Here is a 16722-nt window from a genome sequence, read left to right as displayed (position 1 = left end):
GTGAAATAAGTCAATCAGAGAAAGACAATTATATTGTATCATTCATATGTGGAATATAAGAACAGTGCAGAGAATCATAGGGGAAGGGAGGGAAAACTGAATAGGAAGAAATCAGAGAGGAAGACAAATCATGAGAGACTCCTGACTCTGGGAAACAAACTGAGGGTTTCGGAAGAGCATGTAGGTGGGGCGATGGGGTAACAGGGTGATGGGCATTAAGGAGGGCATGTGTTGTGATGAGCGTTGGTGTTATATGCAACTGATGAATCACTGAACACTACCTCTGAAACGAATGATGTTCTATACGTCGGCAAATTGAATTTAAATAAATACTAGTAGTTTATACTTTTAGAGCTCTGAACTGAAACTAAATTTGAAAATTAGATATTGGAGAACATGTTGATAAAAAGTTGCACACTGTTAATAAGAAAATGCACTCCCAGGAAGCACAACAAAAGGCCAGGTCGAGGGTGCCTGCTTTTGTAGCCATAAAATATAAATTGTTATCTCACCCTTGAAGACGAGAGCTGAAATGGGCCTCGACCCCAAAGAGATGGTCTCCTGTCACCATCCATTCTGGCAGTGTAGTAACTTAGTAAGTGACCAACACTTTCACAGCACTTGCTATGTGCAGCCTTTGTGGACATTACTCATCTTGTCCTCACAGCGAGCCATTGTGGTAAGTACCTTCATTTTACAGAAGAGGACATTGCACATACTATTTTAAAATAGCATGTCCAAGTTTATGCAGCTAGTAAAAGGTGGCCAGGCTCCATAGGCTGTGGTCTTAACTCCTATGTTCCCAGGAATGTGCCACCCCACAATTAGTCCATTCAACTTGTATTTCCTAGAACCCCAGATCTGTATTTGTGACACATGTCTCTCTGCTACTCTTGCTAACCCCAACACAAATGACAGGCTCAGGACTCCCTAATGTGTTTCTACTTCTCTCCAGGCCTTTACTTTTATCATTTTGTCAGCAAGATATTCAGAACTGCCTATTATGTCTATTACAAGGGCTGTCAGATAACAGGCATTCTATAAAAATGCCTGAATTTTAAAGCAGGGTACAGTCCTACAATTTGCAACCGAAGTAAGTAGCTTAACAGTGGAATTGGAAACATTAACATTGCTGGTATAGGCAGAGTGTTTCACATCACACAAGCTTGGATGAGCACAGTTTGCAAACACTGGAATTAAAACTCCCTGTTTTTCCACCCAAAAATTATATAGTAAAAAAAAAAAAAAAGAAAGAAAGAAACAAAATACTGCTTGTTTCATATATTACTACCACTAAAGACCATTGACAAAGAATGTTTGGAAGGTTAGAATGTTTATAAAAGCAACATGAAGCTGAAGAGTATTACTCTGAGTTTAAATTTATCATATTAGTTTTATCAATTTTAGGAAAGTTAGATCTTTAAATAGCTGAGAAGTACTTGCTATACCTGGAAGAGATAAAATGTTGCTTTTTCTAATAAAACATAATTTTAACAGCTTTTACTTTTGTTTGGCTGCCATACATAGTGGATCTGCTGATTCCCAACTGCATTTACTGAACAATCCACTTAGTATGAAACCAAAACAGGCACTCAAAACTCAACTCATGCTAGGCACGGTCGGCATAGCAAACATGCCTCAGCAGAAAAAGAAATAACCTAATAGAGAGTACACCAGAAGAAGATGATGTGCTAAAACCTATGGTGACTACATTCACAGAAGAATGGAAATAATTTACCGTGAAATATTTTAGATTCACTACCATCTCTGAGTAAAGTTTAAAAAGAACCGATGTGTATTTTTAATACATTTTATTATAAATACATTTTATTATAAATACATTTAATACATTTTATTATAAATGGATATATATATATACATATATATATATATGTATATATATATATATATATAATAGAGAGAGAGAGAGAAAGAGTGCGCACAAACGGGGTAGTGGCAGGCAGAGGGAGAGGGAGAAGCTGGCTCTCCACTGAGCAGGTAGACCTGAGCAGGGAGCCCGATGTGGGATTCAATCCCAGAATCCTGGGATCATGACCTGAGCCAAAGGCAGACACTTAACTAACTGAGTCATCAGACACCCCAGAACTGATATGTAATTTTATAGAGTGTATTGCCCATCAGCTAAAGGGAGTTTTGATATTTTTCATAAGGTTGGAACTTTTATTTAATCTAAACAAACTAATTTCAAGTGCTATGTTACACATGAATTTTTAGATTTTTATTACTTACTCTGTGAAACATAATGAACTACTACACAGGTAAAGAAGTTAAAGCATTTCTATTAGATATGATAATGACATAAAACAAAACTATGAAACTTGAATTTTTTAATACTAAAATGTCCTTAACATTGTCACTTTTGACATCATGCAAACAATATAAAATATGTTAAAATAAAATCTTAAAGGCTAAAAAAGCTAGACAAAATATAAAAATGGACAAGTAAATGAAAACTTATATTTGAAGAGCTTATGTTATAAGAAACTGGCCATCCAAAATCTAGAGGTAGTATCTGTATAATTATCAGTGCTGAAGATTGGACAGGTTATTATTGGTCTTTTGTCTTTAGTCTTTTTCTTTTTACTAAAATGAGTTTTCTGACACTAAAAACATCATGAATCCAATGAGATTTAAAATTCCTCAGAGGATAAATTCAACTCATATCACATGGGATTAAAAAAAATCTACCAAAAACATATCTCTTCTGACCTTTCCAACGCATGGTCATCACACACAAATAATGAGAACTAAACTCACACAAGGCATTACTGTAGTTAAAGTTGTATTCTCAGCACGTTTTCAGAATTACAAAATACAGTACATATATTCAAAAATGAAATTTTAAAAAATTATTTTGTTTTCTTTTTCTACTTTCTCATAAGAAAGTCTTTGGTAGTACTATACTGAAATAATTAATAACCTCCAGTTATATTTAGTATGAAGGTAGTGTAGTAAAGTAGCCATAATGTAGGTTAAAACTAAAATTCTATTTCTGGTAAAAAGAAGATGCTGCTTCTACATACTGCCTGTGATGGAATTTGATTTAAATTTTTTACTTCACTTTGTACTGAGAAAATGATGACCAGTTTTGCAGGGAGGAGGAAAAAAGAATTCCAGGCTTTAGGCTTGACTAGGAATAATATTCCCATGAAAATCTTAAAATGGCCCTGGTGAGTGGAGGCTTAAGGGACACTAAAATCTTGGCTGGGAAGGAAAGAGAAATATCCAAGAGAAGTTAAAAGTAGATAAAGGAATAAGTTACAGGGTGAGGGGGAAATTAGGGAATTAGAGAACAATGATAGAGGAGGGAAAAGGGGGTGACTTCATGGAGTCCTGAAAACAAGAGCATATGGGGTTAAGAGCTCTCATGCCCAATGGTAGCAGAGAAATGGATAGGTACAGATTTAGATCAATCCTCAGGCTTGCAGTGGGAATTGAGATAATTTGTGCTTGATCCCTACAGTTTTTTTTTTTTAAAGAAATATAAAAGGCCTTTTAGTGAATAAGGTTGGTGAGGTGTCTTGAGAAGCAAACGTTGAGACAGTGAAAAATTAGCACAGTAATTTCAAGCAGGTCTTTTTCTGTAATTATTATACTCAATTTGTGAGGAGAGATATTATTAATTCCATTTTACACATGAAGAAACCTGGACTCGAAGTTATATGGGAAAACTGCATTAAATGTTTTTTTTTTTCAGTTATATGTTAAGGATCTCTTATTACTCACTATAATTTCACTTTTTCCAAATGCTTACAAATACAGCAATGACGCTTCTGACCTTGCAGCATGTCACCGAAGCCATTCCTCTCCCGAAAAGCATGAAACATCTATCCCCCAATCTCCAGTCTTGCTCAGGGTTCAAGAAAAAAGCAAAACCTAATTCTTAGAAATGGAAAAGTAAGACTGTGAGCCTCAAATTGTGATGATTTTTGAAGACGTTTAGCTACCTACAAGACTCTGGAATACTACAGTTTGCATTCAAAAGTCCAGTCTTAACAAATACTTCTGAAACAAATTTACATCTACAAAAAAAAGGCATTTCCCAAGGGGGTCCTCAAAGATACTTAAGGATATAGATAAAATGGGGCATGGCCAGTAGGATTAAGAACATGATAACAGTTCTGAAAAGAAAGTATAGGTAAGTTACTAGGTTTTCCCTTTAATTAAAAACAGGACAGAAATGGATTTAATATGCCCCTTAGTAATACCTCGAAACCAGAAAGACCCAATTAAAATTCTTAGAGACACTAAAATGAGATCAAAAGATTAATGCCCCATCTCATTTGGTCAAGTCTCCAGTGATCAGTTTCAAAACACCAGAAAGGTCTTTGAAATTCAAGGGCTAGATTCTATATCCAGAATCCCTTTTGAGCCCCAAAGTGACACCATATAAAGAGAGAAAACTGAAAGTTCAGCTCTTCATCCTGCTCACCCCATCCAAAGGATCTCATATCACTGGCCATACACATCTGGCTGAAATCCTCTCCTGACACTTCCATGACATACTGCATGCTCTCCTTGTTAAGTGGGCTGGTCCTTTCTTTATTTCAACAGTAATTCTCTCCTGCGTTTTGCTCTTCTTTCTCTAAATGTATTCATTCTTATGGACTGATCTGTCAGTAAGTTAATGATCTTCTAATCCATATTTAGAGACCAAACCTCTAGCCAATAATCTAGCTCCACAATTCCAGTTTGGAAAAGTTTGGGGTAGATAGCAAGCAACTGCCAAGTTTTCTTCCTGTCTGCCATGTTGCCATTCTTTGGCTCCCATGCCAGAAGTTTTATATGGGCTATTAAAAAAAACTGGTTATGGCACCCCTTTAATTGATATTTGGAAGCCTCAGTATGATTATGTTTCCCAGTTTATCTGCATGCTTGTATTAGATTTTAAAAAAAAACAAATTAGGGCATGTAATTTCTCCCAAGGCATTGTTGTAAATAATTCTATTCCACAGTACATTCCACAGAAACAAAGTTATATAGCTTCTGCCATATCAATTACTGACTCAGAAATAAAGGAGAGAAGAATTCTGGGTAGTTGAGGCAGTGAGGCCATACAAATCCAAAACTCCTAGTGCATCTTCACAAAAAAACTAATACGAAAGAAGAAGAACAAATAAAACTACACAAAACTTGGGGTGCCTGGGTGGTTCAGTCGGTTAAATACCTAACTCTTGATTTCAGCTCAGGTCTTGATCTCAGTGTTGTGAGAATGAGCCCCTTGACAGGCTCCATAGTGGGTATGGAGCCTGCTTGAGACCCTCTCTCTCCCCTCTCCATCTACCCCAGCTCACATGTGTGAACTCACTCTCTCTCCATCTCTTTAAAAAAAACAAAAAAAAAAAACAAAAAAACCAACCTATACAAAACTCAAACTTCCAACACACGTGAAATTCTAATTACAGGTTAAAAAAAAAGAAAAATAAAACAATCACAATGCGCCATCTCTCATGTTTCAGCTGTAAGCCTAATTGGACACTTTAATCTATAGCAGGGAAAACTGAATTGCAACAATCAGCATCCCCAGGGAAAAAAGATCAAATAACTTACAAGGACAAAAGAATTAGACTGGCATTGGAATTCCCAAAAACAAGACAGAAAGCAAGGCAGAAAAAAGGTAGCATTTTCAAAAAGCTCCAGAAATGTAAATCAAAGAGTTTCTATTCAGATAAGCTACACTTGAAGAGCAAGGCTACAGAGAAACAGTTTTAAACATGCAAGAGGGGTGCCTGGGTGGCCCAGTGGGTTAAGCCTCTGCCTTCAGCTCAGGTCATGATCCCACGGTCCTGGGATCGAACCCCGAATCGGGCTCTCTGCTCAGCAGGGAGCCTGCTTCCTCCTCTCTCTCTCTCTGCCTGCCTCTCTGCCTACTTGTGATCTCTCTCTCTGTCAAATAAATAAATAAAATCTTTAAAAAAAAAACAAACCTGCAAGAGCTCCTGAGAATTCTGAACCCATCAGGTCTTCTTAAGGAATCTACTAGAAGATAAACTTCATAAGACTAAGACATGATGGGGAAATTTCAGCAAAAAGATTGATGATGAATATTTAATATATTTAGTCATATATCTAAGACTAAACCAAATGTGAAAACGAGAGTGGAAAATAATTTATGTTAATCGTTGCAAGGTTTGACAAAGTATAAATAAAATAATTCAAAATTTGATGGAGAAAAGGAAGGAGATAAAAAGGAAAGTAGAGTGAATTCACTGCTTGTTGTACATGCAATAAGCAGGTGTTAAAATACCATTAAAAACTCATGAGTCGGATAATGGTTACATTTTTTTAAAACAGGGGACTAAAGGTATTAGAAAATTTAAAATGCCAAAGGCAACCACTAGTACAAATAAAAACTTACCTAAATATTACAAAAATTTAAATAAAAGAACAAAATAAACCTTCAAAGCACAACCAAAATACATCACATTCAGAAACAGCAAGTCAAACATAAGACACATAACAATCACCACATAAAATGATACAACAGACTTGATACCAAACATGTTTTTATCAAAAAATATGGATAGGTTAAACTTGACTATTACTTAAAAAGACTTTTTATTTAGTTCACCTAGCAAGACCCAAACATATGCTCTATATAAAAGACATACCAAAACCAAAATGCTTCAAAAAAGCTAAAAATGAAGGTATGGGAAAAAAATGTACCTGGAAAGTGGAAACACTATGAAAGCAGGGGCAGTGACACAGGTAAGAGACAAAGCACAACTAAAGCTTTTGAAAAGGATCAACTGTGATAAAGAAGGATTCTCTTTGATGCTAAAAGTCTCAATTCACTAAATGGCCGTTATAAATATCTATGCACCAAATAACAGACTACACTATCTACCTTTATGAAATCAAAACTACAAGAGTTGCAGGGAGACAGATAGAAGTCCACTGATAATACTTTTAACATCCACTCTCAGTACAAAACAAATTAAATGGACAAAAAAATAAAACAGGATACAGAAAATCTAAACAACAATCAGTAGAGCTTATGTTACATATTGGACTTTACAGCATAATAATACAGAATATACCTTCTTCTTAATTGCTTATGAAACATTCACAAACATTGATAATTTATTAGGTCCCCTCAAAATCAGTATGTTCTATAAAACAATGACTAAAAATTGTATTCTCAATTCACAATGCAATAAAACTATAAAGTAACAAATTAACAAATTAACAGATTTTTAGAAATTAAAAAGCCCTTTCATCTGGAAATTAAATAACTTCCTATTAAACAACTCTTGGAAGAGAGGGAAAATACAAACAGAAGTTACAAATCTTTTAGAAATGATAATGAAAGGCGCCTGGGTGGCTCAGTTGGTTGGACGACTACCTTCAGCTCAGTTCATGATCCTGGAGTCCTGGGATCGAGTCCCACATTGGGCTCCCTGCTCAGCAGGGAGTCTGCTTCTCCCACTGACCTCTCTCCTTTCATGCTCTCTCTCTCTCAAATAAAATAAATCTTTTTAAAAAATGATAATGAAACATTATGTATCAGAATCTATGGGCTAGAACTGAAATAGTAACTAGAAGAAAATTCATAGCCTTAAAAACTTTATTAACAAAATGAAAGAATAAAAATATATTCCTGGCTCAAAAGTCAAAAAAAGAACAAGATAAGCCAAAAGAGAGTAACAAGAAGGAAATAATAAAGATAAAAGGAGTAATTAAGTCATGAATAGAAAAAAATAGTTCAATTAATAAACCAAAATCTTATTTGCTGGAGAAAAATAACAAAATACATATTTTATTAATATTTTGTTATTTGTTATTAGTTGTTAATATCTGTTATTATTAATATTTGTTAATAACAAAATACATACCATTAAATAACTTAAGCAAAAATCACAAACATACAAAGTCAGAAATAAAAGTGAAATAACCATTGAAACAGGAGAAATTAAAAAATCATGATACTATTTAATAGACATTTGTAACAAATAAATTTAAAATTCTATAAGGATAATTTCCAAAACTGATCCCATTAGAGATGAAAAGTTTAAATAGACCAATTTTCAAACAAGAAATACAGGCATCAGGAAAGTACTCCACAAAAAGAACCATGCCTGGATGGTTCCACAGGGGAATTCAACCAAGGCTTCAAAGACCAAATAGCCTCAATGCTGTATAAATTGTTCCAGAATTCTGAAAACTAGGAAAACTTCTTAATTCTTTTTTATGAGGCAAGTAACACTCCGATACATAAATCAAAAAAAAAGAATGAAAGGAAAAAAGGAAGCTGTAGACCAATATCACCTTTGAATACTAATGCAAAAATCTGAATAAAATATGAGCAGACCAAATTCAATACCACATAAGAAAATAATACACAAAGATCAAGAGAGATTTAGTCCAGGAAGGCAAGGCTAGTTCAATTCATTAATAATTCCTTAATAGCTCTAAGAAGAAAAATCATGATCATTTCCACAGATGCTGAAAAAGTCTTTGACACAACTTAACATACATTCCCGACTTGAAAAAAGACTTAAGAAAACAAGAATTGAGCACACTTTCTTAGCATGACAAACAACACAAGTTTGGACTGTGTGGGGTCACTTACACGCAGGTTTTTTTTTTCCCCAGTAAATACACATATAGTATTGCAAATGCATTTTTTTTCTTCCTTATGATTTTCCTTTTTTAAAAAAATATTCATTCATCTGTAATTTTATTTATTTATTTTTCAAGATTTTACTTATTTATTTGACAGAGAGAGAAAGCAGGAGCAGGGAGTGAGGCAGAGGGAAAAGCAGGTCCCAGAAAAGCAGGGAACCAGATGCAGGGCTCAATCCCAGGACCCTGGGATCATGACCTGAGCAGAAGGCAGATACTTAACTGCTGAGCCACCCAGGTATCCCTTTCTTATGATTTTCTTAAGAACATTTTCTTTTCTCTAGCTTACTTTAAGAATACAGTATATGATACATATGACATGCAAAATATATGTTAATCAACTGTTTACATTATAGGTGAGGTTTCTGGTCAATAGCAGGCTATGAGCTAAATTTTGGGGGAGTCAAAAGTTATGCGGGGGTCGGCACGCATAACCCTGGGTGTTTGAGAGTCAACTGTACTTTCACTTAAAGCCAACACCTTACTTTTAACAAGGAAACATTAAAGGCACTTTCATGAATATAGAGTTAGACATTATAACACTATTTAGCACTTTAATAGAGGTATCTGCCAATGCAATTAGAGAAATCAACCAGAAGCATCAGAATTGAAATTGAAGATACATGACCATCTTTCTTTGCAGATGCTTTGATCAGGTACTTGGCAAACCCTAAGGAATCAATGATCTTTAGATGGTAGAGAAACAGGCATTTTCAAACACTTGCTGCTTGGAATGGAAATTGATACATTCCTTTTGGTGGGAATTTGGTGCTATCCAACAAAACTATATGTAGGCTTACTAAAATTTTAATTCAGCAATCTCACTTCTAGGAATATACTCTGAAGTTAGTTCTCTAATAATGTGCACATACATACATACAAGGTTATTATCCACTATACATTGTTTATTTACAAAATATTTGAGGACAAGCTAAATCCCCATATGTAGGAGAGTAGTTGAATAAACTATGGTACATCCACATAATGGAGTATTATAAGAATGAGAAGTATCTCTGTGAATTGACATAAAGTGATTTCCTGGATATATTTTATATGAAAAAAAGTAAAATTGAAGAGAATATCCAGAGCACTCCATTTTTGTATAAGAAAGGGGGAAATAAGAAAATAGACATTGTCTACTTATCTGAGTAATATAGATTATTATAGGGTGAAGGACCCTACAGAATGGATTGGAAAGAATAGAGGAAATAGCTCTTGACTTTGGAACCATGTTACTGTTTTGTCTGCTCAGGAAAATAGACAAAATTAATGAGGATGGTAGAAAACCCTAAAATTGACTACAAACAGAAGCAAATGAATCAAACTGTGTTTCCAAAGAATGACACAGCCACACTGATGGGAGGGGAACAGAATTAACCCAGATAACCTTTAAAACACGTATTTGGACTAGGAGGGAAAAAGCGCTAAACAAACGTGAACTCTAATTAGTATAACTCTGTTTCAGAGAGGAATGGCTCCACAATTCTAAAACTACTTTCTGAGCATTCTAGGGTTTGCAAGTAAGTTAATGTATTATGTACATGGGAATTAGGAGTTACACATCTGGAAAAGGAGAAAAAAATAGAATAAACCCTGTGCAGTGTGGGATTGGAACTGGGATGTATGGATAGAGACACACACACACACTATATATTCATACATAGCTGTGGATGTACACACACGTATAAATACACACACTCATCTATATATAGTCACAAACATAATAATAGCCTTGCTAGTTTTTTTCAACTATAACAATCTCAGCCTTAAGATTCATATAATTAGACCTGAAGACATGGAATTTCACAATTTTTAAATTCTAAGTTTAAGAAGTACTGGCTATGCAGCCTATTGTGTGAAAAGTCGTTACTATAGCAATAGGTATCAGGAAAAAAGGCTTTTAAGCAGAATAGCCAAGCTACCTTTAAATAGCAAAGAATTTATGTACAGGGCCAGATCATAAAAACAGAAAAAATATAATATTAATCCTAGTGCAAATATTCAAATGTGCTCAGCTCAGATTATTTTCAGATTACTATAATAAAAACATTGTTTTTCATAAAAGTTGAAAAGATGCTACTTGGTATTTCACAATGAAACTTATCAAAATCTACCGTACCTTACAGTGAAATCATAGGAGCAAGAGGCCAGAACAGAAGCATGAAATGGTGAAAACTACAAAAACAAAACAAAACAAAACTTTTTAAAGTTAGCTGTAATTGTAACATGCTACTTCATAAGGTTATTCGCATGAGCACTACAATAAAGTTTAATCAGGCCTGTCACTTAAAATTACGTTTCCCCAAACCTTATATGCTTTAATTTAAGGCAAAAATCTTCTGGCATTTTAAGCATCAGCTGTAGGAAACAAATTTACTTTTATATTCTCCAAAGAAAAGTCATTCCTCAAGCTTTTTAGCACTTATTTAGAATAAAATATTCCCAAAGGGTTGCCCTTCTGGAAAAATTAAATACAATTTTGCAATGCCTATCCAAAAATGACTCCTAAGAATTTAAGGGAGTTAAGTGATCATACAATATGTAATAATATAATTTACCAATTTTATGAATACATAACTACAATTGCTATATGTACAAGTATCAATTTATCAGTTGTTAAATAAAAACATCTTTAAAAGAATTTTTATGTTATTGGTATATCACAATTAATGCAAAGGATATCAAGAACAAAAACTGCAAATTTAAAGATAAATATCTTTTAGATAAGTAATCAACATACCTTAATAGGCTGCCCTTTGTAATTATATTTCTTTAGTTTTTATTTCTTCCCAGTACTTTAGTGGTTATATACATACATATAACTACATTCAAATATGCTTTATAGTTTGCAAAATACTTTCAGTAAATTACCCAATTTCATTCTCAAAAACACCATGAAATAAATACTGAAAATATCTTTCAACTACTATAACCTGTGTGCCATTAAAACAACAACATGGCACCAGGTGTCACATGCTGAGTTACAACCAGTAAAATTTTAAATATTAATTTAACTGAAAAGTCAGAATTTCTGAAATAGGAATAACCCAGTAACTTATTTAAAAGATGAATAAAATACTTCTTTACCCTTAGTATAACAAAACAAAGAATGAAATTGGGAGATGGCACTTAATAAGGTTTTCCACAGTGACTTAGCAAAACCCACCAATAAATGCTGGGAAGCTAATGTAAGTCCCCTTAGAACTAGGCCCATTTCTCAGAAGTGGTAGAAAAAAGTTACCTTCATCTCATTGTCTGCTGTTGGCAGAGTGGAAAATTTTCTATACCCCAAATGTTGTAAACATTCATACTTATTACCATGTTAGAGAAAAGAAACCTCTCTGTAGCTTCAACCACTGAATCGGAAATTACGAAGAATACTAAAAGCAAATTACCACAGTTAAAAACACACAAAAAGGAATAGTAGAAGAATGGAAAGAACAGAATGAAAAAAAATTTTCTATTTAAGCTTAAGCACTGATCGTCTACATTGTCCCAATTCATTCAACAATTATTCAAATATTTTTACCTAATTTTAGCTTTCATTGTTCATCACCAACTGGCTAACAGAAATATGCACAAAAAGCACCCATAACCCCAAATCCTAAACATGTTTTCTATATACTTCATTATGTTTTTATTTCTACTCCACAGGTAAAAATAAAAGAAAAACACTTACTTTCACTCTCCTAATAGCATAGGTATGACCAAGAAGTTCAAACACTGGCTGTCGTACATTCCTCAGGTCCCAGCCTCTCAAACTACAATCCACAGCCCCTGTCACAAGCAAATTCTGCAAAAAAATTCAGAGAACAGTGAGCAGTGCACAGGACAGAACAATGTGCAGTCTCAAATGGCACTGTGGGTTCTCCAATCTACTTGTAGTAGTATCAGTAAGTATAAAGGGGTTAAAAATTACACCCCTCAAATGAGCCCACCTTCCTCTTGAGTGTATTGTGAGGCTTTACCAGGCTTTAAAAGGCAAGAGGCCTGTTAACTGAGGAATATGGGGGAGAAGGAAAGGGTACCAATTTGATTTTTATGCTTTTCTAAATCTAATTCAATCATTGTTTCCCACTCTCATGGACCATGTCTTAATACAATATCTAATCCTATCTGAGAACCTCTGTAAATAGTGATGAGTCTCCTATCTGGTCAGGTTTTACAAATCCCTCTATCTAGAGCTCTCAGTGAACCACAGTTCCTAGCTGAACAGGCCAAGTGCTGGGCCCACAGTCAGCCCCCTCCCATGTCAACCGGGGTAGTAATTCATTGTCTGAATGTGCTAGGTTTAAGCATAAGCTCATGGGAGGGAAAATTTCAATAATTTAAAACAAAAACAATTTTAACAACTCTCAATTATGTATCAGCCTTTTTTAGAATTCCCCAAAGTATAACATATAGTCCACAATTCATTTTCCAGATGGAAAACTCATTTATGATGACAGAGATTTGAAATGCAGTTATCAGCAATGAAATGGTTATTTAGATCAGGTATTATTATTGAATATGTACTCTCTTTTCTTTTAATCGATTTTATTTCTTTTCAAAAAACTCTGCCAATAAAATGCTCTCTTAACTTCCTTTAGTTAATTGAAAAGTGAGAAGAAACAAGGAGTATGTTTTACCTGTCTGTCCCAGGCAACAGACCACCTCAGGTATATAAATAGTATCTCAACACACATTTAATCCATTTCTATTCTGAATTCATATGCTCATGTGGTTAACTAAAGCTTTGCAAAGAGTTAAAATAGACACTGTTATCTACAGAAGCATGAAGTTTGGTTAGGCTTATATGGGAAGATCAAACAAAATTTTTTTAAAAACTGGTAGACCGGGGCACCTGGGTGGCTCAGTGGGTTAGTCCTCTGCCTTCAGCTCAGGTCATGATCTCAGGGTCCTGGGGTCGAGCCCCGCATCAGGCTCTCTGCTCAGCAGGAAGTTTGCTTCCCCCTCTCTCTCTGCCTGCCTCTCTGCCTACTTGTGATGTCTGCCAAATAAATAAAAAAAAACTTTAAAAAACAAACAAACAAACAAAACTGGTAGACCATCAAACTAAAAATCAAATTACAAATAGTTCAGCAGCCTAACCAGCAAAGTGAATGAGAAATGCAAGCAGACGATACAAATTGGTGGGGTTAAGAGCAATAAAAAAAAAAAAAAAAAAAATACATAAACTGTAAAGCAGCTTCCCAAATAAGCAAGTAAGCCTGCACTGTTGAACTTTGAGAATTTCTATTTCTTACTCTGCCCGTTTCATGTGCACTTAAATCCAATTAATGCTAATGCAGGTCACTCACAATCATCAATTAGAACTGAAAGGGACTGAATTCAACTTAATGGTCCATAAACACTACCAAAGTCCACATAAAGGAAGAGAAAATAAAATCCAGAACATTTCAACAAAAAGAAGGGCTCAGCAGCAAGGGACAGATCCAGACAGGAGGGTACCTCATTGTATTTACACCAGTCACAGCTCAAAATTTCTGCCTGATGTGCAGGAACCACAATTTTGACTCCTGTTGACTTCACATCCCAGATTCTCAGAGTTTGATCACCTGGTGAGAGATGAAGACTTGATCACTTTCCATTACACCACTTGGATGCTTAGTGACACTGTACTCATGATGATAAATTAAGGGAAAATACATTGGTTTGCTGGGAGGTTACTACCATTTATATAATATATATATATATATATATATATATATATATATATATATATATATATTGGTTTTGTTTGTTTTGTTTTTTGAAGACTTAGAGAAAGAGTGAAAGCCATTCCACATGAGTGGGAATGGCAGAGGGATAATGAGAGAGAATCTCCAGCAGACTCCGCAGTGAGGCGGAAGCCCAATGTGGGGTTTGATCTCATGGCCCTGAGATCACTACCTGAGCCGAAACCAAAAATCGGAGGCTTGACTGACTATGCCACCCACCTGCCCCATGATTTTACATCATTGATTTTAACTATAATAATGTATAGGAACTACTAAAAGTGAGGAACTACAAAAAGTAATATGTTACAACAATGTTTATACATCTACTCAAAGCAGGAAAATCTGAATTTCACACTGAAACAAGGACAGTGATGACTATATACACACAAAAACACATAGTGCATTTCTCTTCAGGACAGGAAAAATGTCCTGAAAATCATCGGTTTCTAGTCTATAAGAAACCGAATGCTAACAATTTTATTGTTAAATGTGGGCAGTCTACCAAGTCAAAATAGAGAATTTTTCATCTTTTTTTTTTTTTAAAGATTTTATTTATTTATTTGACAGGCAGAGATTACAAGTAGGCTGAGAGGCAGGCAGAGAGAGAGAAGGGGGAAGCAGGCTCCCTGGCGAGCAGAGAACCCGATGCGGGGCTCGATCCCAGGACCCTGGGATCATGACCTGAGCCAAAGGCAGAGGCTTTAACCCACTGAGCCACCCAGGCGCCCCGAGAATTTTTCATCTTTGTGTTTATGTTTACTACATTTTAACAGGCCAGCCAGAGGTATATTTCTCTCCTTGGAAAAAACAAGTTGAAAAGTTTGGGGATTATATCTTGCATTATTACAAAAATGGTTCACATTGCTTAGCTTCACAGTCACCTCATTAAATGTTTTATATGCTGTTTGCCTTTGATCTTTATAAATTAAAAGAAGACAACAAAATGACCTGATGAATAAAACTCAGGATATATATATGTATTAACATCACAGCCAACTAGAAACAGGCAGTGATGCTGAGAGTAAGCTGGTACCGTTGGATGTAAGAACATGGTCTACGGTGTGATGGCAGTCAGGGTCTGAAATTCTGTTTAGTAGCTGTGTGACCCTGCACAAGTTATATAATAACTCTGAAACTGATTCCTCATTTCTAAAAAAGCAACAGAATGCCTGCATTCAGGGTTGTACAAGCATATAGTGTAAAAAAGTTTCTGGCACTTAGCATGGTCTCTGGCACAAACAGATACCTTTATATATGGTATACGATAATACTAAAATTTTAAATTATCCTTTGCTTAATTACATATATTTTCCTGCATTCCCAATTCTAAATCATATTGTCATGTAGCTACATTTGCAATTTTAGATAGTGCTTTTTTTTCTCGATTTCTTTGGAAGTTGTTTAAGAAAGATAAGCATTAAATTGTCAGTGGTAGATGTAGAGGTTAAGAATGTGGGCTCCAGAGTTCTGGGGCCTAGTCCTAATCTAGCTCAATCATTTTGTACCTGTTGATATTTAATCAAGTTCCTTAACTTACCTGAATCTCAGTTTCCTTACCTGTGATAAAATATTTACCTTATCAAGTTTAAATGAGATAATATACTTGAAAAAAATAAGAAAGCATACCCATGATTAGAAGTCATTCCCACTCCTATTCAGAATGCTGTGAATAATGGCCAATATTTATCGAGTGTTTATTTTATGCCAGGTGGTGGTCTAAACATTTTGTATGCCTTAACTTTTTAAAACCATAAAAACTGAGGTAAAAATTTTGATAATATAACAAGTAATTTTTATAGTAATTTACAAATGGGGAAACTAAAGATTAAAGTATCAAAACATTACAAGGAATACGGGCCAGTCCATGGAGAAGTAACTGTTATTCTAGCAACATTATCGGAGTCTCACAAAACATAATGAACAAAAGAAACCTGACACAGGAGTATAAAAACCACAAAGCTAATCTATGCTATTAAAGGGCAGGACAGTGGTCACCCACCCTGGAGTGGGGTAGGGGAGCCTCTCAGAATGTTCTGTTTCTTGATCTGGGGGCTACATACACACCTGTATGTGCTCACTGTGAAAATTCTTTGCATTGTACACTTAAGATTATGCACTGTTCCACATGTGTATTATACTTCACTAAAAGATTAAGCAATTGCACTACGAAGTGATTCGAAGGGGCACATGGACCCCAGTGTTTATAGCAACAACACCTATAATAGCCAAACTACAGAAAGAGCCCAGATGTCCACAGACAGATGGATGGATAAAGAAGATGTGGGGTGTATGTGTACATCTATCTCAGCCATCAGAAAAGAACGAAATCTTGCCATTTACAACAACAGAGATGGAA

The 16722-nt window shown here is 35.0% G+C and overlaps 1 protein-coding gene across 1 annotated transcript in view; it reads right to left on the bottom strand.

Moving 5' to 3' along the window:
* Nucleotides 1-16722, bottom strand: part of PEX7 (peroxisomal biogenesis factor 7) — an 88931-nt gene that overhangs the window by 45141 nt on the left and 27068 nt on the right. The window contains exons 6-8 of the mRNA XM_059399177.1: nucleotides 14098-14204; nucleotides 12326-12439; nucleotides 10766-10821 (exon numbers count right to left, since the gene is read on the bottom strand). Of these exons, the coding sequence (XP_059255160.1) occupies nucleotides 10766-10821; nucleotides 12326-12439; nucleotides 14098-14204 (277 nt within the window). The remainder of the gene's footprint in view (nucleotides 1-10765; nucleotides 10822-12325; nucleotides 12440-14097; nucleotides 14205-16722) is intronic.

The sequence above is a fragment of the Mustela nigripes genome, chromosome 5 (assembly GCF_022355385.1).
Source record: "Mustela nigripes isolate SB6536 chromosome 5, MUSNIG.SB6536, whole genome shotgun sequence".
Taxonomy (NCBI): domain Eukaryota; kingdom Metazoa; phylum Chordata; class Mammalia; order Carnivora; family Mustelidae; genus Mustela; species Mustela nigripes.
Note: the sequence above shows the minus strand (reverse complement) of the source record. Positions and strands in the feature narration are given on the sequence as shown.